Source organism: Cyprinus carpio, chromosome A3, assembly GCF_018340385.1.
Source record: "Cyprinus carpio isolate SPL01 chromosome A3, ASM1834038v1, whole genome shotgun sequence".
Taxonomy (NCBI): domain Eukaryota; kingdom Metazoa; phylum Chordata; class Actinopteri; order Cypriniformes; family Cyprinidae; genus Cyprinus; species Cyprinus carpio.
In genome coordinates, this window is record NC_056574.1 from 30,660,869 (window position 1) to 30,685,195 (window position 24,327).

The 24,327-nt window shown below is 36.3% G+C and overlaps 3 protein-coding genes across 14 annotated transcripts; all 3 read left to right on the top strand.

Moving 5' to 3' along the window:
- The first annotated feature begins 1,126 nt into the window (after positions 1-1,126).
- Positions 1,127-5,232, top strand: LOC109059867 (ankyrin repeat domain-containing protein 54). Its single transcript, XM_019077039.2, has 8 exons — positions 1,127-1,766; positions 2,508-2,555; positions 2,631-2,729; positions 3,531-3,602; positions 3,710-3,757; positions 3,858-3,982; positions 4,268-4,375; positions 5,090-5,232. The coding sequence occupies exons 1-8, from the start codon at positions 1,403-1,405 to the stop codon at positions 5,162-5,164; spliced, it is 939 nt and encodes a 312-aa protein (XP_018932584.1). The 5' UTR covers positions 1,127-1,402; the 3' UTR covers positions 5,165-5,232.
- LOC109059907 (HMG box-containing protein 4-like) lies at positions 5,093-13,902 on the top strand. Of its 10 annotated transcripts, none has more exons than XM_042729546.1 (13): positions 5,093-5,160; positions 7,551-7,669; positions 7,753-7,892; positions 8,566-8,653; positions 9,123-9,755; positions 10,077-10,304; positions 10,411-10,586; positions 10,667-10,748; positions 10,833-10,897; positions 11,743-11,845; positions 12,397-12,572; positions 12,653-12,775; positions 12,919-13,902. In XM_042729546.1, the coding sequence occupies exons 2-13, from the start codon at positions 7,633-7,635 to the stop codon at positions 12,961-12,963; spliced, it is 1,896 nt and encodes a 631-aa protein (XP_042585480.1). In that variant the 5' UTR covers positions 5,093-5,160; positions 7,551-7,632; the 3' UTR covers positions 12,964-13,902. The 10 variants fall into 10 exon arrangements, with proteins under 10 accessions (XP_042585480.1, XP_042585487.1, XP_042585493.1 ...); XM_042729553.1 differs by having other exon boundaries at positions 5,095-5,203; XM_042729559.1 differs by having other exon boundaries at positions 5,101-5,203; positions 7,589-7,669.
- Positions 13,903-15,736: 1,834 nt separating this feature from the next.
- On the top strand, positions 15,737-21,646 carry LOC109055297 (GTPase IMAP family member 7-like). 3 transcript variants are annotated; one of them, XM_019072530.2, is made up of 4 exons: positions 15,737-15,890; positions 16,208-16,313; positions 18,715-18,869; positions 19,592-21,646. In XM_019072530.2, the coding sequence occupies exons 2-4, from the start codon at positions 16,217-16,219 to the stop codon at positions 20,366-20,368; spliced, it is 1,029 nt and encodes a 342-aa protein (XP_018928075.2). In that variant the 5' UTR covers positions 15,737-15,890; positions 16,208-16,216; the 3' UTR covers positions 20,369-21,646. The 3 variants fall into 3 exon arrangements, with proteins under 3 accessions (XP_018928075.2, XP_042585570.1, XP_042585565.1); XM_042729636.1 differs by having other exon boundaries at positions 15,775-15,890; positions 16,214-16,313; XM_042729631.1 differs by lacking the exon at positions 15,737-15,890 and adding an exon at positions 15,902-16,048.
- The last annotated feature ends 2,681 nt before the right edge of the window (positions 21,647-24,327 follow it).

Here is a 24,327-nt window from a genome sequence, read left to right on the forward strand (position 1 = left end):
GAAACATGCTGGCGCTGCAGTTGTTTCAACTATGAACTTTGACCTTTGAAGGGCATTAACGGTACCAAAGACCAAATCTGTCCTGCTAAAATCCTGTTCATCTACCTCCCATTTCTCAATGTACTTACATCTCCATAGAAAACATCCCACGTCCAGCATCCTGAGACTACGATCACACATACAGTTAAGTTAAATAATGAGTATTGCCTTGCCATAGTTTTTATAAGCCAAAGTATAGATTTATATACTGTTTTATGGTGTTGCAATACAATGCATAACTAATTTTTTATACAATATATCAAAAGTTTTTTCTTGGTTTGACATGCATGTACATCCCATCTCAATAATTAATTACAGAAAGGTGTTTCTGGTTAAATATTTTGTAGCATAAAACGCCATTGTAGTCATTTGCAAAATTAACAATGTTTTATTATAAAAAATATTAGAAAGAGTTAAACTATAAAACATGTATGGACAGATGTATATGTGTATGTGTGCATATGTATATTTTTAATTATTCATTGGTGTAGTATTATTGAATATGTTTTGAATATCTGCTTTTATATTTCTTGAGTATTTTATCTTTCAGTGCACTTTCTGCAATAATTCAACCTCAGTATTGCAAAGCAGGAAATTAAATAAACTTCAAACACAAACATTTGTTCTCAAAGAAAACAACACAAATATTCAGTCAGTTTTGTTTGTCGTGTGTAATGCTGTCAAGATGGGAGCTAAGCAGGTTCTGAGTTCCTGATTTTAATCCAGAGTATAAATATTATGCACACTTTTAGCTGTGATTTGTTAAATTATTTGAATGTATTTTTACTTTTACATTTTGTGGCCCTTGTGTAAGTTTACTGAGGGCCCACTAGTGGGGATTGCATGTGCAAATCATAACTAACATAAATGCAGAAATTTTCAGTAAATTCAAGACTTTAATCCTTTTCATAAATAAATAAGCCAGAAAACACTTTTTTCTAAAATAAATTACATACGTTTATTTACAAAGTTATGACGATAATTTGATTGGAAGAGCGCTTTAACAACATCGATGTGTATTGGCTGCCTTGTTCACGATGAATTCAGACTAAGCAATGCAGACGTGTTTTACTGAAAACATGCGCAAAACATTGAAACAGCGCCATTTTGGCTCAAATAGGCTCAGAGTTCAGTGCTTGTCAGAACACGGAACGGTTTGTATTCAACATCAGAAAATTAAATTGCAATGAAATTAACGCAAAAGCAACGTTTCTTTATTTAAAAACTTAGCTCGAAATGCAGTTTTGAAGGATGCTGCTAGTGTAACAATGCTGCGTTAGGATTGTGCATCAGATACAGTGTTTACACTCTGGCCGTACTGACATTTACATGCTGACATTAGTGCAGTAAACGCTTTATTAGTATGGATGTGTCGAGCCCACTTGTTGCCGCCGGCTCGGATGGCGACCGGTCCAGTTCGGAGGGAGAGTACACGGTAGCGAACGGACCCGCGGTGAGAGACGGCGAGAAACGGGAGGAGGAGACGCCGATAGAGGCTGCAGGTGCGGTCGGGTTCAGTATCTCGCGCCTGGACACGCTGAGCGCGCTGAGACTCAGCCGAACCCGACCGTCAGCGGACACCGAGCTCCGGTACCTGCACTTGTTATGGCAGCCCGGGGAGCTGCTGCAGGCGGGACGGAGCTCCCCGGGCAAGATCACATCGAGCAGGGTGAGGCGGCTGGGAAGAGCCCGGAGGAACATGGGGCCCATTGGAAAAGACCTGTATGGTGTGTGCATGAACACACATGGCATACATGAATATAAAAAACACATCCATTGTAATTTATATATATGCATAGCCAGCGATACGATATATTAAATATACATATGAAGCAGCTACCGATGCAGTGCGAATCGATTTAACACAATGCTATTCAATGCAGTACGATGCAATGAAAAAAAAAATTGGATGCTATGCGATCCAGTATGGTGCAGATAGTCCGCTTTTATTTCTTTGTCTCATTGTAATTATTTGGTGGAAGATGCATCTCTATCTCTGTCATGTTAATCTATGTTCTGTGTGACTGTCGAGACATGAACACAGCAGCAGCGATGAGAGAACGCGCTTGAGAAACAGTTTAGAGAGGAGAAATCTGTCTACATGTAAAATATTGGTCACAAATTATTGGTAAATTTCAAAATAATAAACGTATATAACATCTACTAATAATTATACATATATAAATCGTTTTTTTTTTGTTTTTTTTTACCGATGCAAATATGTTAGAAACGATGCAACGTGATACAAATGCCAGTATTTACCCATTAACATTTAACAATATATATATATATATATATATATATATATATATATACACACACACATATTCACACACACACACACACACACACACATACATGTATAAATGAAAGGAGATGCACAACCTTCAGAATATGTTTTGCTTAAAGGAAAGAAACTTATTTTTAGACATATATATGAACCAATTCTTTGTTGTTTTCTCCTCCAGCTGTGAAGAGGCTCAGAGAAGCTGCCAACTCCAATGATATTGACACAGGTGAGAATCATCAGCATGACAAAAGAAGTCACACTTGATGCTAAGATTTGAAATTATAACTTTTTTCCTTTCTAGTTCGTAGATTGCTGGAAGAGGATACCGATCCTTGTGCTGCTGATGACAAGGGCAGGACAGCCTTACACTTCTCTTCCTGCAATGGCAACGAGAGTATCGGTAAGCTCAGACAGAATGGGCTGACATTAAAGGAGTAGTTCACTTCCAGAATAAAAATTTCCTGATAATTTACTCACTCACATGTTTTCCTCAAAAACCTCAATTTCTTTTCAACTGAAGAAAGAAAGACAAGAACATCTTGGATGTCATGGGGGTGAGTAAATTATCAGGACATTTTTATTCTGGAATTTAACTGATCCAGTGGCATTCAGTGCATGAAAATTAATTTTATTGGTGGCAAAATGTATTTAGTCACCTAAGAAACACCGAAAATATATAAAAGTCATTGCATTGCATAACAAAATATCAAACCAAGTGGCATATATTTTCAAGTAACATCGTGTAAACACAAGTTCGTTTTTTTTTTTTATCATCAGAATAGTTTTGGAGAAAGGATCCTCTGCAGTGAATGGGTGCCGTCAGAATGAGAGACGAAACAGCTGATAAAAACATCACAATAATCCACATGACTCTAATCCATCAGTTCCTGTCAGCTGTTTGGACTCTCATTCTGACGGCACCCATTCACTGCAGAGGATCCATTGATGAGCAAGGGATGTAATGCCCAATATATCCAAATCTGTTCTGATGAAGAAACAAGCTCATCTACTTTGAGGTGGCCTGAGGTAAGTACATTTTCAGCAGATTTTTCATAATTTTTTTTTTCCATTTTCATTTGAACTGTTCCTTTAAGTATGGCTTAATTATCCAAATACTTTTGAGGCCACTGTATTTCACTGTTTTCCACTATATTTGAACTATTTCTACTTTCTCTTTTCATCTCCACTTTTAACAATGTAGTTCAGTTGTTGCTGAGTTATGGTGCTGACCCAAACCAGAGAGACAGCCTGGGAAATACACCACTGCATCTGGGTAAGGATGTGCAGAAGCAAATTAGTTTGTACACATAAAAATTAACCTAATTCTGTTTAATTAAATCTATTGTCAAAGCTTATGGTGAGTTAAATTGCCTTCTACAGCTGCCTGCACCAACCATGTGCCTGTCATCACAACCTTACTGCGGGGAGGTACGACTGATTATGCATCTAAATCTTACTCAACAGTACCTCCAACACCATTCACAAATCTAATTTAGTACCAGTTCACACATTATAAACGTCCCCCCAGGTGCCCGTGTTGATGCTCTGGACCGTGCTGGAAGGACTCCTCTTCATCTTGCCCGTTCAAAGCTCAACATCTTACAAGAGGGAGACTCACGTAGCCTAGAAACCCTCAGAGGAGAGGTCACACAGGTGATTAACATATGACTGAGAAACTTCATGCACATGACGATTTCATCTGCAGATTTGGAGCTGAGACCGTGACTTCATGCTGCTTGTGAATATTTCTAATAGGAAGATTACTTGGGGTAAAAGCATCTGCCAAATGCATAATGCAATGTAATGACTTCTGGGTAAACATAATGAATCCTAATTTTGCGATAAGGTTTATATAATGTGCCCTGCCAACACTTGTCCTATGCTTATATATGTGCTGGAGTGCCAAAATGAACCAGGGATCTCTGAATATGTCTGTAGATTATTCAAATGCTGCGGGAATATCTGAACGTAATGGGACAGAGTGAAGAGAGAGAGAAACTGGAGCACATCTCAAACCAGCTGCAGAACACCCGCACCAGAGAACAGGTAACAGCTGCTGAGTCCATCTACTCTTTCCCTTTGATATTTTAAAGAGGACTGCTCAGTTCTAAGGGCTATATTTCAGGGAAACAAATTAAATATTTCATATTTAGTATATAAACTCTTTTTATAGCAATGCATTGATTATAAAACTCTGGCCTTTTTTGATAAGCTAATAAATATTTTTTATGTTATGGCTGAACATCAATGTATTTTTTATTTTATTTTTTTAATAAAAATGCTTGTATGCTACAAGTCAGCGAATAGTAATGTTTTATGTTTAAGGCTCTGTAGTTTTTATTGTTGGGGCAAAATATGATGAGAAACGTACAAATGCAAATTCCTCAAGGCCGGTGTATCATATTTGATATTTACATTTTAACATGATTTTTGGATAATCAGGTAAACCGGAGTTGATTTACACAAGTACATGTTCTTTAAAATACTGTTTAATGGGAAATGTACCACTGGGGGGGGCATTTATCTTGTTTAAAAAAGTATAAATTATCAATCAGATGACAGAAGGCATTGTAGTGCAAAGTAGATTGTGTACAGTAGGTTTTTCAGCAAAGTTCATGCTGACGATTTATTGGTGTACGATTTATTGGTGTATCAAATATGATACAGTACAGTAGGCTTTATAGTGTTAATTCTACAATACTGTATGTTTATTATCACTGTAGCTTTGGGACTTTGTAATTCTTTTCATATGATCCACAGGTGGACGAGGTGACGGATTTACTGGCCAGCTTCACGTCTCTCAGTATTCAGATGCAGAATATAGGAGACAGGTAGAGATGGATGGAAGAAAAGACATGGGAGGATGAGACAACTGTGGGTTTTATTGGGAAATCAGGAGAAATTAATATATATATATATATATATATATATATATATATATATATATATATATATATATATATATATATGTATATATATATATATATATGTATATGCACACACACACATATATATATATATATATATATGAGACATGCCTACATATACAGCACAACTGTGTAATTGTCATTTAAATCCAACTTTGACTGAGAAAATTATAAATTGCCTTCATTTTATTTTTGTTTCTGAAACAATTCTCATTCCTTTCCGTTATGCCTTTATTGTAGCTGTTGTCGCTGTTTACTGTATATTAATTTTTGTAAGTGACTGAAAGAGCCAAATAAATTACATAATGCCAAGAGTGTATGTGGACTGTGTCTTTGAAGTAACGATGTAGCAACATTAACACTAAAGCATAAGCTGTGCATCTGTAAATCGCTTTTATATGCTAAATATCACCAATGCTCATTTTTAATGTGAGCAAAAATGGGGACTATCATTGCTGTGATACACTCTCTGGTCTCAAAGTCCCTCCTCCTCATCTCTGGCTGCTTTTGTTGTTGACTCCTATCAAAGATGGCGTCGCGCGCCAACTAAACCCACATCCAAGCCGAGGTAATATTTCACTGATTATTGCACAAAACTTTTAATATCTCCACATAAATCGCATGCATTCCGTGCCATTCTTGCAGTACTATAGAAACCCGTTGAAATTGCATGGTGGGAACGCACCGTTAACCGAGTTGTAACCCGATACCGGCCTATGTGCGCCGCAGCCGCGGGACCGAGCGCGCTGGACGATCCGGCAGAGCCTCGCGACACGTCCGCAGCTGCTCGAATCCACTCGAATTGAAACAGGGAAGCGCTGGATCCTGATGAAGAGAGGGGAAGGGGGTGTGTGAGTGTGCATTTCTTCGAAAGGAGGCGGGAAATGTGCAATAATGCGCGTTGAGGCTGATCTTCTCGTTCGTGCAAATGTCACTGGCAGCTTGACTAAAGTTGTGGCTGGAGGAAAGCGAGCTGATGTGTGTTGCTGATTCTGATCTGTCACTAATGAGAGTGTGTGTGTGTGTGTGTGTCCCTGTACGCAAACTCTTTCTGTAGCACATCTTCAGAGATGTTCAACACTTAGCAGCGTTATTGCAATTAGAAGAAATCTTTTATTATAATTGGAAGATGGGGCGACTTAACTGTGTTTTTGTGTGATGAGATTTGTTTTCTTCGTTGTTTTTCCTCCATTATTACTTATTAATTATTTTTTTTTTCTTTAATTAATATCATCTAACTAAATATATTTCTAACGAAAAAAAAATTCATAATAATTCTGAAGAAACTCTGAAGAAAACTGTTGTTGCTTTTAGTCCATGAGCAAAATATCTTTTAGCATTCTTGAATATTTCATTCTCTTCCAGGGAAAAGGACATTTTATAAATTATGATTTTATATATATATATATATATATATATATATATATATATATATATATATATATATATATATGAGAGTTGCTTTCCGGTGTCTATACCTGTTTTTATTAATTAATTTTTTGTTCAATAAAATGCTCTTTTGAATGAGAATGTGACTTAAAGGAATAGTTCAACCCAAAAATGAAAATGTACTCACTCTCAAGCCATTCAAGATGTAGATGAGTTTGTTTTTCTTCAGAGGATCAGATCTGGAGAAATGTAGCATTACATCACTTGCTCATCAATATATCCTCTGCAGTGAATGGGTGCCGTCAGAATGAGAGTCCAAACAGCTGATAAAAACATCATAATAATCCACACCACTCCAGTCCAACAGTTAATGTCTTGCGAAGCAAAAAGCTGCATGTTTTAAAAAAAACAAGTCCATCATTAAGAGGCTTTTGACTTTAATCCGGCTATTGTCTAAAACATAATATTGTTTTTTCCAGTGAAAAAGTTGTCTCATCTGAATCAGGAGATAAATATGCATACATTAAGCAGTGTTTACAAGCAAAAACAGTCCAAAACAGATCTTACCAAATATGTTGGTGGATTTTGATGTGAGAGGACAACAGTGGATGGATTTTTACTAATATTATGCACTCATATATTTTGGCCAGAAACTGGTTTAAGGTTAAAATGCCTTTTTGCAGGATTTGTTTCTTACTAGCACTTTTCACTTCGGAAGATGTTAACTGATGGACTGGAGTGGTGTGGATTATTGTGATGTTTTTATCAGCTGTTTGGACTCTCATTCTGACGGCACCCATTCACTGCAAAGCATCCATTGGTGAGCAAGTGATGTAGTGCTACATTTCTCCAAATTTGTTCCCATGAAGAAAAAAAACTTATATACATCCTGTACATTTTTTTAGGCTGAACTTGAAGAATTGAATCTGTTCTTGTGCACTAGAATCACATGATTGACCAATCCCACCTGAAGGACCAGGACTGACCATGGCTTTTGAGGAGATCAAGAAGAAACGAATGATGGGTAATGATTATCAGACAGAAGCACCATAATACCCTCAAACATGTTCAATCCAAACCTACTCTGAAACATGGCTCTCCTTGTAGATATTTCAGGGATGGAAGGAGAGGTCGGTCTTGTTGCAGGTCGCAGCCAAAGAGAGAAGAGGCGCTCGTATAAAGATCTGTTGAGAGAGGAAGAAGAGATCGCAGCGCAGGTGCGCAAAACCTCCAAGAAACACCACAAGGTAACAGCAGGGAGTTACGGTAACATCTAACATCAAGTTGCATTATTTCTATGACTGTGTTAATAATACCAATAGTAACCACAGAGTGTTTTTGTAGACTCTAATGACATTAATAAACACGCAACTTGATGTTTTGTTACCTAGGTAGATATGACCTCTGGTCTGAGAAGGATTTGGACCTGTGTTTTTCCCTCTCAGGCCACTTGTCATTGACTCTTGCTTAGGGATGCTGCGATCAGTTGGCTGATATTCCTGTGACTCAGCTGGAGGTCTTCTCCTTTAAGACTTTAGCATTACTTTCAAGTCATCACCAGTGTAATAAGTGTTGAGAAAAGATGAGATTTCATGTATGCTCCTTCTCAGTTTCCTTCAAGCGTAAGTACAATGTTAATGTGGGTTACAAAGTGGAATACGATTCAGACATCTTTATTAAATAACTCCAGATCAAAGAGCATTAACAAGAGTAGCTGTTAATTTAATATTACTGGCATCCAACACATTTAGATGACAATTATTTGTAAGTGTATAGTCTGTAAAAAACCTGATCAGAGCATCCCTACTCTTCACATTGTATGTGCAGTTGTAGTAGTAGATCAGTAACCACATGTGGATTGTTTCCTCACTTACATTACCTATGTGGTGTGTATTTTACCATGCACTGTTGTCTTTTTAGGATTCTGACCTTTTCCTATTAGGGGGAGATTCTCACAAGAAAAAAAAGAAGCACTTGAGTGATGACCACTATGACAGAGGTGAAGGAGGTTCGTCTTTCTAGCTCTGCTCTAGCATATGCACAACTAAAAGTCTTCCAAAACTTCTCAGGGGGATGTTACTTTCTATGGCAGCATTAAAAATGCAATCAATCCTTTAAAGTTACACAACTGTTATTGAAACATTCTTTTATGGGCTCATTTAACAGCCTCTCATGCGTACCATGCAAGTAGTGCACCTGCTGTTCATTCCAGTAGAGTTTAAAAGCAGACAACTGCATGTTTATTATCTAAGCCTACTAAAAGATACACACAAAAAGTGCGCAAAATAGTGTTTTTTTTATATCACTGTAATATTTTTGTATCTATATATTTTTATGTTTCGCTTAGCACGACTGTTTTTTAAGTTAATAGATTTTTAATGTAATGTTATGTCTACATTTTAAATATTTAAAAAAGGCACCTTCACTGAATCAAATATGATTTGGGATTTTAAATAATTTCTAATCTCTCCCCGCAGATCATCAGAGCTCTGGTCAGCCGTCCCACAAGAAGAAGCGCAAGTCTTCAGATCGCTCGCCTTCCCTCTCCTCCTCGTCCTCCTCTCATCCGTCCCACTCCACAGACACAGCTATGGGCCTCCTGGAGGCCATCACCTCCCCCCTGACCACAGGCTCCGAGCCCACCCTTCACCTCCACAAAAAACCCTCCTACCCTCCCCACACCTCCTCACACTCCTCCAAAGACCGCAAGCATGACGGCAGCTCCAAGAGCAGCCACTCCTACTCGCACTCTCGTCCGCCCGGCTCATCTTCGTCTAAAAAGCATTCCTCTTCCTCGAAGTCACTGCTGTTCCATGGAGGAGCTCCGAAAGGAGAGCCGCTGACGCTCTGTGAAGCTGAAGGCCTGAAGATGAAGCTCATCCTTTCCTCAAAAGAGAAGAACGAAAGCGTAGGGATGAACGAGGGACTCTCCTTCCCGACACATTCTTCTTCCTCTTCAGGTTTAGTAGGCCATCATCCGTCCTCCAGCTCGAAGAAAGGAGGGATAAAGAAGGAGAAAGAGAAAGATAAAATGATGTCGAAGCCACCAAAGAAAAAGCAGCACAGCCGAGAGCCATTGCCTGTCGTGGGTAAAGAGGTGGAGGTGGTGGGTGAGTAAGAACTCTGTATATCAGGCTCTCTATGATTAACGATTGACTTGTATTTCACTTTTTGGTTTAGTCTGTTCTTTAATATCAGGTCTGCTGAAAAATCTTTCAAGAAAAGCACCCTACAACAAACACTCTTAAAAAAAGAAATAAATAAAACCCACAAAGACACTAACCACTAATGTACAAATGCTCTGGTTTTGTCTGCACTGAATTTGTATTGATTTTCTGAGTAAATGAGACTGATACTGTTCATTGAGATCATCATCTAAGCCCTTAGGTGAGTTTATTGGCGTATTAAATGTGTGTGTTTGTGTTCATCAGGGCTTTACGGCGGGTCTTACGCAGGCATGGGAGGAGACAGCTCATCTTCAGGAGGAGAACTAGAGGCCGGCGAGCTGGTGATTGACGACTCCTACACACATCTCTCTAAAAAGAAGAAGAAGAGCAAGAAGAGCAAAAAGAAAAAAGATAAAGAGCGAGACCGAGAGAAAGGATCCAGAGAGAAGAAACACAGCAAAGGAGGAAGTGGAGGGAAGAAAAGCTGTCCAGGTGAGACATATTTCACTTTCTTTAAAGATTATTCTGATTGGTTGGTATTGTCAGTTTGTCATTGTTACATGAAATTGAGTTCAATTTCTCTTTCTCTGCAAAACAGGTGATCAGTCTAGAAGCCACGCCCACTCTCACAGCTCATCCAATCACAGCTCTTCTGGTGGCATGTTCGCGATGGCTCCTCCCACCTCATCCCATCACCATCAAAGCATTGAACTGGTGGGTGAGAAGAAGAAAAAGAAGGAGGAAAAGGACAGAGACAAACATGACAAGGACAAGGTAAATTAAACCACTTCCCTCCACCGGTGGAAATGCCTTGAGGTTTTTACCATTAACTAATGTTCTGTACATCCTGTCAGCCGAAGAAGAAGAACACGACGGCCTATCAGGTGTTCTGTAAGGAGTACAGGGTCAATATCAACGCGGAGCAGCCCGGATTAGGTGAGTGCTGTCGTTGTGTGCACATCTGTCAATCGTCTGTGCCGTTTTGCGATTGGTTGAAATGTGGTTCTTTTTCCGCTTCAGTCTTCGGGGAGCTGAGTAAGAAACTCGCAGAAGTGTGGAATCAGCTTCCTGAAAAAGACAAACTGGTAAGCACTTTTTACCTTTACTTTATAGATTTCAAATAAACAGTGACTTAAAGGGATAGTTGAAAGGGATATGAAAATCTTGCTAACATTTACTCGCCCTCATGTTGTTCCAAACCTGGATGAATTTCTTTCTTCTGCTAAGCACAAAAGAATATACTTTGAAGAATGTTGGTAACCAAACAGTTGCTGGTAGCCATTGACTTCCATATTATTTATTTATTTGAGTAAATGATGACAGAATTAAAATTTTTGGGTGAACTATCCCTTTAATAACAGCAATTTAATGCTTATTAAATACTAAGCAATTTAATGCTTCATTTCATGCTTATTTTACTGTTATTTATTATTAAAATATTTATTAATAATTTGAATTACCTTTTATATTTTGAATTAAATTTTATACCTCCAGTTTTCATTAGATTTTTATTTTAAGTTTTAGTAATTTTTTGTGCTTTTGCCATTTTTGCCATTTATTTTTAGCTTTGTTTTTATTTCAATTTTAGTTTTAGTCATTCTAGCACGTCAACTAAAACTTATTTACTAAAATTTCGTTTCAAATTTACAAATTTTAAATTTTCAAGTTTTACGTTTTCATCTTATTTTATTTTATTTCAGCTTTATTTCAGTTTAAACAAACAAAAAAGTATAGTTTCAGAATTAGTGAATAATAACAAAACTGAAAGAGGCAATCATAGCAAATAATTTGAAAAATCATGACATGATCTGAAGGAAATAACAAGTAAAATGTATTGTTTCAAGTGCTTTAGCGGTGCTTGTTTTGTGATTTCAGTCAGTTGTGGGACAGTGATACATTTCCTCTCTTTGTCCTCTTTCTCAAACCAAAGGTTTGGAGACAGAAAGCTCAATATCTCCAACACAAGCAGAATAAAGCTGAAGCTATGACGGTCAAGCGGAAAACTTTAGCAACCTCAGACAGTAAAAGTAAAGGTGAGACCAAAGCTGATCAATCTATACAAAGTTCAGTCAGGAAAATATCTGCGCAGACCGATAGGTCCTAACTCAGTCTCATAATCACATCATTATTCACATGGCACAGCTGATTGGTTTATTTTCACATCAGCAGCCAATGCGCTCGCTGCTCAGCATTCAAATACTTGGCTAGTTTTTGTGTAGCAGTTGCAGCACACTTCAGAAACCCTCCACCTTCCCCAGCTCCACCTGTATAGATCTGCTACAGGGTTATTTCATGTGTTATTTATGGGGGTAATTTTATATATTTTATATGTGCAGCAGCAGTTTTTCCTACATGCTCACAGCAGCATGTTGTGGATGTATTGGCAGTAGCAAGTCTCGGTACTTGCTCTGTCGCAGCAGCAGCTTAGCAGATCTATTCTGCCAAGACCAAACACATTAACATTGTCATGTACATTACCATACTAAACTCTCCGAGAGTTGTCATGACAACTTATCCAAGTTATCTGTCTTATAAATGTAATTTTTACTCATGCATCAACAGCCTACTTATCTGTTTATCTCAGGCTCCAGTAAAGCTGTGAGTTTGGGGGCAGGGTTGGCCCCTCAGGGCCGCTCGTCTCTGGGTATGTCTTTGTCTCCAGCGCGGATACCTGATGTGGATCCCATAGATGCAGCAGCTCACCTGCAGCTGCTGGGCGAATCGCTGTCTCTGATTGGACATCGACTTCAGGAGACGGAGGTTTGTGTCGCAAAACTGTCCCTTGTAGAAGCCTGTCCACAAATAGGTCATCTCCATAAACGTCTCTGTTCGTCCTGTAGGGGATGGTGGCGGTGTCTGGCAGTCTTTCAGTGCTTTTAGACTCGATTTTATGTGCTCTTGGTCCATTAACCTGCTTGACAGCACAAGTTCCCCAGCTCAATGGCTGTCCACGCAGTATCTTGGTGAGTCACACATTGCAGTTTTTTTTTATTTTGGGGTCCTCAAAAATTCACTGTTTTTATCCAGAGCCTTAACAAAATTTCCTATTTGCTGTTCAAATAGAAAGTGTATGATTTCAACTCCTCACCCACTTTTTTTTTTCCAGTCAAATACTTTGGACAACATTGCTTACATAATGCCTGGATTATGAATCTCCTGAAAGGCGCTTACAAGAGACTGGGTTACATTTGGACACATTCCCAGAAGCACCAAACAGAGGACCGGAGTTTCTTTTTGAACGTTTTCTGATCAGTGGACATTCTTCGCCTCTGACATGTTTTTTTAAAATAGTATTTAAAATGTTATTCATTTTTTATTGTTGTAAAAAAAGATATCCTATTTTAGAGGACACTTTTAAAGTTTCCCTTTTGTGTTTGTGTTTAGTTTCAAGATGTGTATGTGAGAGTGATCTGATTCACATGCTTTCATAATGTCCAAAACATTTTATGTTTTATACAAATATGTGCAGTTTCATTTTAGGGCCAAATGTTGTTTGTTGTTGTGTTTTTTTTCTAATTTAATGTTGAGTTAATTTATACCAACAGCAGTTTAACTGCACTGTCGTCATTTCATGTCTTGCATATTGTATTTTTGTAATGCAAATGTTGTAATAATGTTATAATTTTCAAGTTTTAGCACGTTTACAGGGCATGTTAAATATCATTTTAAAGGTGCAGTAAGTTTTTTTTTTTTGTCTTTTTACACCTTACGAAATTAATTTAAATTTCACAAATATTTTTATAATAATGTGCACAGGCATGAAGACCACAACCAAACCAGTAGACAAGGTCCTCCCTCACATTACCCTCATTTGGTTGCAGAATAACTTTATCAAATATGCCTATGAATATTTTTTCAATTGCATCAATAATTGAAAAGTTTTGCTTGATGCAATATCCAGTCTGATAGGTATCAGTATGCATTAAAAAATTACTTACTGCACCAACAACTTAATTTACCTTTAAAGTGAACATTTTAAACAAGTGACTGTTGGTAGTTTTAGAAGATGGAGAAAAAAAGTAAAATATATTTGCATTGATATATGTGTATTTTGCATTGACTTATTTTCATTAAACCTCAAAGAACTTAAGTGGGTTTGTTGTTATAAATGATTTTTTTTTCCCACATGTGCACATACAGTGGTCCCCCAAAAATCATTGGACATGCAAGTCTGAATTTTAATGTGCCAGATATTAAATTTCAAGTGTAACTACATTTATGTAGTTCATCACATTAAATATGATCATGTTCCATTAAAGCATAGTTCCCTCAAAAATGGAAATTCCATCAAAATGAACTCATTCCAAAACTGTATGACCTTTTTCCTTTCGTGGAACATTAAAGATATTTGGAGAAACGTTTCAGTTCCAATTGACTGCACTGAAAAAAATAGAATGGAAATCGGTGGGAACCAAGACTGTTTGATTACCAACATTTCTCCAAATATCTACTTTAATGTTTCACAGAAGAAATAAAATCATACAGGTGAGTAAATGATGACAGAATTTAAATTTTTGGTGAACTAACTTTTTAATGCTTGACTTTTTTTAGTTCTATAAAGACATTCATACATGTGCCTCATAAATGTTAAATGCTGTGATCACATTTAAAAATCAGTTCAAACAATCAACTTTTTTCTTTAATTGGTTAAAGAACATCAAAGAATCTTGGAACATCAGATTTTATTAGAACATATTATTGTATGTATATATATACAGTACAGGTCAAAAGTTTGGAAACATTACTATTTTTAATGTTTTTGAAAGAAGTTTCTTCTGCTCATCAAGCCTGCATTTATTTGATCAAAAATACAGAAAAAAAATGTTATATTGTGATATATTATTACAATTTAAAATAATTGTTTTTAAATTTATTATACTTTATCATTTATTTCTGTGATGCAAAGCTGAATTTTTAGGATCATTATCACATGATCCTTTAGAAATCATTCTAATATGATGATTCATTATCAAAGTTGGAAACAGTTCTGCTGCTTAATATTTTTTCAGAACGTGATACTTTTTTAGGATACTTTGATGAATAAAAAGTAAAAAAAAAAAGAAGAAGCTATGTTTTTCAAATATAAATATTTTGTAATATACACTACTGGTCAGTAATTTGGGGTCAGTAATTTTTTTTCTTTCTTTTTTAAAAATAAAATCAATACTTTTATTCAGCAAGGATGTGTTAAATTGATAAAAAGTGATAGTAAAGAAAATATATTATTAGAATATATATTATTATAATTTTTTTTTTTATTTTGAATAAATGCAGTTATTTTTAACCTTTTATTCATCAAATATATTAGACAGCAGAACTGTTTCCAACACTCATAATAAATCAGAATATTAGAATGATTTCTAAATGATCATGTGATAGACTGGATGTTACATGTGACACTGAAGGCTGGAGTAATGATGCTGAAAATTCAGCTTTGCATCACAGGAAAACATTTTTTTTTTTTTTTGAAGTATATTCAAATAGAAAACTATTATTTTAAGTTGTAATAATATTTCACAATATTACTGTTTTTTTTCTGTATTTTTGATCAAATAAATGCAGGCTTGATGAGCAGAAGAAACTTCTTTCAAAAACATTAAAAATAGTAATGTTTCCAAACTTTTGGTCTGTACTGTATATTGCATGTGTTGCTATGATACAAACAGAGTTATTAGGGGTTAGGGGTTGATATTTGCACAAGCCAGAAATGCCTATTGCAGCTTTTCCAAGAACAGTTTGTGTTGCCGCAAGATTAAATTACCCTGTGGAATGTCTCAACAGAGGCTAAACATTAGAAAGATAAGATGAACTGCTGCATTTAGCATGTAAATGTTTGAGGCATTGGCTGACTGAACCGAGGAAGAGTGCTCAACTTCCTGTTTGTAATTACAGCTGATATAAATGCTGTAACTGTAGCCACCCAGTTCTCCACCCAACAGCATCACGTGTTCGGGCAGAGCCACACTGCCGGCAGTGTTTTGACTGAACAGCAGGAGGAGAAACAGGAAGTACAGAAAAACACAGATCAGACCAGTTCATAAGCACACCGTACACAAAAGAACAGTCTCTCACTTGAAGGTAAGCTTCTTAAGCCTGTGTTATTTATCAGCTTTCACATAATCAGAAGCAGACATGGGTTGTTTGGCATAGCACACTGCGAGAGGAAGCTGAACGCTTGTGTTTAGGCTGTTTGTAAGCTGTCAGTTGAAATGTAGCAGTGAAAGTGCTTTACTGAGGTATGTGAAATGTGTGTTTGTGTTCCTCTGTGCTGAGTCATCTGAATGGAATGATGACCTTCATTCCCACCCTTGTTTTCCCATCAGTTGCTCTTGTGTGCTTTTTAAATACAATTCATAATCTACTACAAAATACATTATGTTCTGCTCCCTTTCAAGCTGCAGACTATGGAAGGAAGTACTACAACACAAGATGAAATTCATCATGAAGAGAAAGACAGATCGGAAAGCAGTGAAGAAGGGCAGACAGATCTTAAGGAAAGAGGTTTGAAGTTGCTTTTACTTAACAAAGTTTACTTTAGTTTCAGAAATTATGTGTGTTTCTGATTTACATTAGCCAAAACAAACCAACAAGGTTTTTACCTTGTTTATGGACATGCACCATGGTAATACCTTGTTTTTTGGAATCTTGATCCTGAATCTTGATGTCTACTATAGTACCATGGTGTTTTTTTGAGTGCCGCACTGTAAGAAAAGTGAAAGTAATTTAGATTACCAGGCAGGTTGAATAATATTTTTGTTTCAGAATATTTGAGGGGGCAAAACAATTTTGCAGTGCATGTAAATACGATAGTACATGAATTACATCATGGGTTACATCAAGTCTTTAAGTAGACACTCTCATAAAAAGGTATAAAATCTGTGGTACTATTATGTACCTTTAATACTCTATTATTCAAAGGCACTAATATTAATATATATATAATTATGTATAATAGAACATATTTATATATCTATTACTCTAACTCATATCAATGCTGCTACACTTCTTATATACTCTATATTCCATATATAATAATGTTAATGAGAACACACTTATTTACCTGTCACTACAAATTTCCAAATGCTGCTGTACTCCATATATGTATCAATGCCCTGTTTATTTATTTTGTTAAACTACCTATTGTTTATTAAGTACATATTTTACGCTTTTTATTCTATTTGTGTCACTGCTGCTCCCTGAAGAAACTATGTTTCGCTTTTAATCATTGCCATGCAATGTGCTAAAAATGACAATAAAGTTGACTTTGACTTTGACTTAAGAAACTAGTTTTCACCTGGGTAAAAAAAAATACTACCCCAGTCACAGCTTTTTTTACCCTTTTTCGCCTTATGTGTACCATAAAAACATAAGTCATAATTTTTTCCTTGTTTTTATTTCTCTTCAAACGGCTTGGCATTTTCCCTAATAAACTGCAGAATCTCTTGCTGAGACAAACTTGTTTATTTTTTGGTGTTTTCTCTTGCTAATAGCATCTTACAGTATGTTCCTCTCCATCCACCCAAAGTAAAAAGGAAACAATTTTAGAGGCATCGTCATTAAACTGTCGGCCCACCCATAAGAAGGTGGAAGATACTTTTTCTATTCAGAAAACAGCCTTACTAACAATAAAAAGCTGACCCATGAGTGGAGTGGAGTAACTGAGCTTTATTCGTGTGTTTAAACGGGTGTAACCATAACTCACAGCTTTTAGCAAATCCAGTCTTAAACTGTTTTATTAAATATTGCTGTTTAAGTTGCATTTCTGTTTTATATCATGAAAGGTGTTATGCTTCAGTTCAGTCTTTAGGTGGCGCTATTGCATCAAAATGATGTGACGCAGAACTAGTCAAATTGGCATTCACATCATCATATCCTGATAATCGGTGTGTGTAATACATCATAAAGACCCTGCTGTTACTGAAATTTTATGTATCAAGTACTAGCAAAATACACTTTTTATCTTTGATATCATAATTGTTACTCCATACATTTCTTGTTTATGTTCAGCATTCATTTTAACCTGCTGTCAAAGGATTATGATGTAGCCCATTAATATTTGATATCAAAATATATTTAAATTGTTTGTATGTTTTGTGTAGTTATGGACATTTGATTCTTTTCATTGCTTATATCATTTTGTTCAGTTAGGTCTGGTGCTGTACAGGACCAGCTTTTTATCCTGGTTTTTAGGAAGTGCAACCCATATGTGGACTTACAAGTTCCAATATTTGTGTGGAAAGAAAAAGATTATTTTCATTGAGATAGCGAACTGGTGTTCCCATGAAACATGCATTTCCACTTAAATAGAATAAATATTAAACATTTCTTGTTTTTTGTTTGCTTTGCTAAAACCCATATTTGTATCAGTTTGTCACACCATTAAACTGATATTGATCAAAATCTGTTTTTTCTTTAAAAATTAAAAGGCATTAAATTAAACATTATGTTCACGTTTCATATGTCACAGCAAATCAGCTGGCATTGGATAATAGTAAATATATACAATACATTCTGTGCAGTATATACTAAAGCATACCACTCAAATAGATTTTAAAATAAAACTCAAATTGGATGCAAATGCAAATCTAATGTGGATTTAAAAAGTGCAAAATTAATTTGCCATGCAGTTATAAATTTCATGTTTTAGTATGCCAATATTGAAATTAAATGTATTAATTTAAAGATGCTGATTGAATGAACCCTCATAAAAGCAATTACACAACTTTGGGTCATTTCATTTTTTTTCCAATTATTTATTCAAAAGATCATCTGAACTGTAAATTAACCGACAGAAATATTTTATAATTTTATTTGGGGGGCAAAGCCAAATAAAATGGTTTCTTTGTAAGTCATGTCTGTCTTTAATAACACTCAGTTTCTCTGTTTCTGTCTGTGGTTGTAGAGTTGAGACTGGTGCTGCTCGGCTCAGCGGGTGCTGGGAAAAGCAGTGCGGTCAATGCCATCCTGGGCGGCTTGACATCCGAGTCCGACTCTTCAGGCCCCGAGACCTCAGCCACCGACTGTCAGAAGAGACGTGTGGCGCTGGCAGGACGACAGGTGCGTTCACATCTCACTTAAAGCTCACTTTCTGCTACCTGATCATTCAGTTCTGCACAGTTTTTGTATAGTTTTTTTAAAAAAGGAAGTTGCATCAAGTCATGTATGTAATTCCACATACAAACTAGTTTAAACATTTGATTCAAAAAGAGAAACATCATTTTAAAAATTAACATAAAATGTATACACTTGAGCATATATTTACAATAAGGTTCCATTTGCTAACATGTAACATGAAAATGTAATAATTGTTAGTTATTATAATATTATGATATATAATTCTAATAATAAATAGTAAGTTTATCTCAGTTAATGTTGTTAAAATCAAAAGTTGTATTTTTAATAACTAACATTAACAAAGATGAATAGATACTGTTACAAAACAATAAAAAAAAACCTTTCAATCTCAGTTAATCCATTAACCTTAACAAAAAATACATATAAATATTTTCAAAAATAAAATTATAAAATTATTATATTAAATTCAATTATAAAATTATTCAAATATGTTTGTGCAGATCAAATTGGTCTAGTGTTACCTACAGTTATACTAATAAACTATATTACACCCTGTATTTGGACACCCCTTTACTGTGGTAAAAACAAGAACTTTGTTTTTTGTTTTTTTGGTTGCATTCAAATAGATCCATTAGTGCTCTCTTATTTCATAGTGTATTGAAGGGGACATTTCTACAAAATATTTCTATGTGTTCTCTGCACAGGTGGCTGTGGTGGACACACCTGACTGCCTGTGCATCGAGCGTCCTGCTGAGGACGTCCGCCGCCAGTTTTCACTCTGTGCGGCTTTATCGGCCCCGGGGCCCCACGCTTTCTTGCTCTGTGTTCCTGTCCACCGGCCCAGCAACCTAGAGCTCCAGATTTTGGAGACCATCGAGAAGGTATTTGGCCCTGAATCTGTCAGTAAACATGCAATGGTGCTCTTCACTCGCATGGACCGACTGCCTGAGGATGTTTCTCTGGACGAGTATCTCAATACAGAACGGCCCGACTTATTAGAGCTCGTGCAAAAGTGCGGGGATCGGCATCACCCGCTGCGGCCGGGATCCGACGTGGAGGAGCTGTTCATAAAAGTGGAGGAGATGGTGAAAGAAACAGGGACACAATTCTACACCTGCGCTCTGTTGCAGGAGGCAGAGAGGAGAGTGAAAGAGAAGGAGGAGGAGATCTTGAGAAGCAGAAGAGAAGAAGGAGAGGATGATTTGAAGGGAATAAGGGCCGAAGCAGAGAAAAGTGTGGATGATTTGGTGGTTGAGGGGATTGCAGAGCTCTGCGTCTCCACGCCTGACACCTCGTTCTTACGCTGGTTGTGGGACAGTGTGGTCGGGTGGCTCCTGTGGCTCCCGAATATGGTGAGGGGCAGTGCTTTACTGGGGTCGATCGTGGGGTTGTTCGTCGGGGGGCCCTTAGGAGGGGCCATGGGAGCAACGGTGGGCTCTGTGGCGACGGAGGTGGGTAGACGGAAACAAAAAACCAAATGAGCACTTGAAAATTTGGTAACTGTTTATTGTAATTTTCATTAGGTCAATAAGAAACATCAAAAAGCAGATCAGTTGTTCATGAACATTCAATTACGAATATATAGTCAGCTACAAAAGTCACTACAAACGTTAATGCAGTGCTATTCCACTTAATACATGCTTTATCCCCCTCATTACTAACTGTATTATCAACTTTATAATTAGATTTGAACTGAACAATTAACATTAATTTCAGAGTCTTAGATTTTGGGGTATCCAACTTTTTATTTAATGACAAAAGCACTTTACACAACTTTGTGTAAAACTGATGATCAGGTCCATGTTTGCTTATTTAATTTCTGATCCAGAAATAGTGCAAAATACTAAAATATTTCTTATTAATTTTACCTTATGACTTTTTATTTTATTTTAAATGAATACATTCCGTTTATACCTTTTTAAATTAGATGTAGAATTTAGATTTTCAGTTTATTTGTATGATTTTTAATCATACAAACGAAGTTGAATATATATATATATATAGATAGATAGATAGATAGATAGATAGATATAATTCCAACTATTTGAATGTATATTAACCAATGATCTGTTAAGCATTATATATGCAGTAATATTTGATGATGTTATTCATGAAAAATATTATAAAGTGTTACCAAACATTCAAGTGCTTAAAGAATCTTTATAAGCTTAACACCAAAAGCAAGTATTACAGAGTCAATTTCTAATGGTGAGCAGAAGACAAGGATTAAGAAGAGATTCATTTCTTAGACTTTTTGTGCACACCGTTAGTTTTGCACTTAAGCTTTTTTGCCTTAAACACTAGATGTTATATGATTATGTGTTTTGAGTTTAAAAAAGCAACTATTCATAAGCACTGTAGAGCAATGGAGTGAAGATCACGGCCTTAACACTGTCACCAAATAGCTTTATTTCACACATGCAGAAGTAAAAATCACAGTATCAGTACTAAGCCTAAAGCGCTTTCTTTGAAGTGAGCATTGAACTCTAAGCGCACTATAAACTCTGGATTTGTTTACAGGCCATAAACATCTCCGGATCTTGGTGCTTAACAATGATTTTATTACATCACTGTAGCACTAAACAGCTGCAATGGAACAAATGCATGCTACACATTTTTAGACTGATTACATGAAGATAAATTTAATAACGCTCCTCATGTAAGTGATTTTCATGTGCAATTTTGCCAGTTAATTGGTTTGCTCAAATGTTTCTGCAGCTGTTCTGGAGTATGCAAATAAAGCAGCATAATGAAAACAATCAGTGATGGTGTGATTAATTTCCGTGTTTTATTTATACACGCATATGCAATCACTGGTTTCAGTCATTGGTTTGGAGTAAAGAAATAATAGACAAAAAGGAAACAAATATGAAATCCCATTCACATATGCCCATTTATGTAGGTGTATGAACATTAAATACCAGTAATTATTTGTGATTAAATAAGAAATTGCATAATATTTTCAATAATATTTAAAAACATATATATATATATATATATATATATATATATATATATATATATATATATGTTACCTATATTGTAATATATGTACATTAAATTAATTAATTATATTTAAAAAATATTAAGTAAATTCAAGTTGCACATATAAAAAAATTGACATCAAATCATATATAATATGCAGTGGCACAAAGCATTTGGACAATTTAAAGTCACACTTCACAATTGTTGCTGAATGCTGTCATGATTTTTAGTGGGTTTAAGTAAGATTTCCTCAAGTTTGAATATGATCCATTAGTGTTTAATAGCCAGAAAGTGTCCAAATAATGTATATTGTGTACGTTATTTTAGCATTTATAACTTCACAAAGTGTGTTATATGCAATGTTTTTCTTGAAAGTGTGCTTGTGCTATCTTTCTTAAAAATATTAATGTTTTGTTATATAATACAAAAATTTTCATACACACAAGTGCTGCTTAAGTGTCCCAAACTGTTTGGAGCCACTGTATCATATATCCATGTATTTACTGTACATGTATTGTCTGCCACATATCACATTTCAGTATGGGATTTGTATGGGACAGAGAGGACATGTCTCTGAAAAAACAAAGATCTAAGATAAATTCAATCAGCTTATTAGCTCAGTCTTTTAACAGTTTCGGGAGCCACAAGCAGACAAGAATACTGTGAAAATGCTTTTATGTCACTGCAGAAAGACATCAGACAGACAGATGCAAAGACATCTCTCTCTCTCTCTCTCTCTCTCTCTGCCTCTTTTGCGAGAGTAGGTTTATGATTTTGACATTGACATAAGTGATAGTCTGCTAAACCCATCCATCAAAAAAAAAAAAAAAAAAAAAAAAAAATCCCTGTATTTCTGCCTTTAACACAGCAAGGCGTTTCCTCATGTGGGTGGTCCGCCCAGGGAGAGAGAGAGAGCGAGTGATAGACACAAGCCTGCTCTCATGTTTCTAAGCACAGAGAGTGAAAGAGAGAGAGAGTACAGAGAAAGAGCTTGCTGTGGGACGTACATCTGTCTTCCAGATGTGGCTTTATGCAGTTGTTTGAAACAGGAAAAAAGAACATTTAAAAAATAAAGGAAAATTGGTGCTAAACAGATTTTTATTGTCAGGGATTATGGAAGTAGTGCTCTATAGATTACAGTATAGCAGGCTGTGTATGACTCAGTACTGTATATTTTAACCTCAGATCCATCTTCTTAGAAAAACGATTTAGGAATGATGTAGTGCGGTCCCCTGCGTACTTGGACTTGTGGATAACGTGTTTAAAAAGGAACACCTGTCCAAATATTATTCTGTCCTATTGGACATGCATCTGGAAGAGGACAGGGAGAGAGAGGGATGAGAAAATGAGGGAGAAATGTGTAAAAGAAAGCAATGGAAAGAATGAAAAGGATGGAAAATGGATTAAAATGAAAAAGAAAAAAAAACAGTAAAAATATGGAAGGAAAATAATATAAACACCCGAGTTTGTTCCCCCACATAAAAAAATAAAAATAAACTGAATGTTCTTTACATGGCGATATAGTTAGCTCTCAAAGGACCTGATGCCCTTGAGAGCCAACACCGTAATGATTTGTGCCGGTATGTGTAACACAGGCCAGAGTCTTGCGGAGTGACCCATCTTTAAAATGGTAAGGATGAGTTATGCCGCCGCGGCCCTCAGCGGAGTTGATGTTGTAAGGACCTTGTGGTCCACTCAGTGAGGAGCAGAAGCAAACTGCAGACGCCTGGACATCGCTCTCTTATGATCGCGGCCTGTGGCCTGAGAAAGAGCAAAGCCGAAGCGAAAGAAACCGAGAAGGGACACACACACTTTTCCCACAGCGTGTGCATCATCTTTTAGCCTTTAGCTCGTGCACGCTTTTCAAAATCAAAAAGCCAAGCGAACACTTGCTAAAGTGCAAACAAAGGGCTGCGGATTCGATTACAAATGTAGGATCTCTTGCAATTTCTTTTTTTAATTATTAAAGTAATATAATAAGATTACAGTTTTAACTAGGAAATACCGTTTTGCCACTTTAAAGGGGTCATATGATGCGATTTAAATTTTTCCTTTCTCTTTGGAGTGTTACAAGCTCTTGGTGCATAAAGAAGATCTGTGAAGTTGCAAAGACTTAAGTCTCAAATCCAAAGAGATATTCTTTATAAGTGTTAAGAGTCAACCACACCCTCCTAAAACGGCTCGTTCTAACACGCCCCCACATCTCTACGTCACGATATGGGAAGATTTGCATAACGCCACCCAAATGTTCACGCAAAGAAAGAAGGCGTAACTTTTATTCTCTCTGTTGCCGCCGCTGCCATGTTGTGAAGTCGCTGTGTGTTCTTGTGAAAGCGAAGCTACTTTGTTTGGCATTCCAAAAGAGGACACAACTAGAAATCAGTGGTTAAGTTGAATTTCGACACTGTTCCAGAACAGTTCAGCCCAAATATTCAGATGTGTGCTGTGCATTTTA

Excerpts from the sequence above, each read along its gene's own strand:
- LOC109055297 (XM_019072530.2), top strand. The coding sequence starts at position 16,217 with ATGGAAGGAAGTACTACAACACAAGATGAAATTCATCATGAAGAGAAA. Across the intron at positions 16,314-18,714 it reads GACAGATCTTAAGGAAAGAG|AGTTGAGACTGGTGCTGCTC; the intron begins GTTTGAAGTTGC and ends CTGTGGTTGTAG. Across the intron at positions 18,870-19,591 it reads TGGCGCTGGCAGGACGACAG|GTGGCTGTGGTGGACACACC; the intron begins GTGCGTTCACAT and ends TTCTCTGCACAG.
- LOC109059907 (XM_042729546.1), top strand. The coding sequence starts at position 7,633 with ATGGCTTTTGAGGAGATCAAGAAGAAACGAATGATGG. Across the intron at positions 10,749-10,832 it reads CGCGGAGCAGCCCGGATTAG|TCTTCGGGGAGCTGAGTAAG; the intron begins GTGAGTGCTGTC and ends TTTCCGCTTCAG. Across the intron at positions 12,573-12,652 it reads ATCGACTTCAGGAGACGGAG|GGGATGGTGGCGGTGTCTGG; the intron begins GTTTGTGTCGCA and ends TTCGTCCTGTAG.
- LOC109059867 (XM_019077039.2), top strand. The coding sequence starts at position 1,403 with ATGGATGTGTCGAGCCCACTTGTTGCCGCCGGCTCGGATGGCGACCGG. Across the intron at positions 2,730-3,530 it reads CAATGGCAACGAGAGTATCG|TTCAGTTGTTGCTGAGTTAT; the intron begins GTAAGCTCAGAC and ends TTAACAATGTAG. Across the intron at positions 3,758-3,857 it reads CACAACCTTACTGCGGGGAG|GTGCCCGTGTTGATGCTCTG; the intron begins GTACGACTGATT and ends ACGTCCCCCCAG.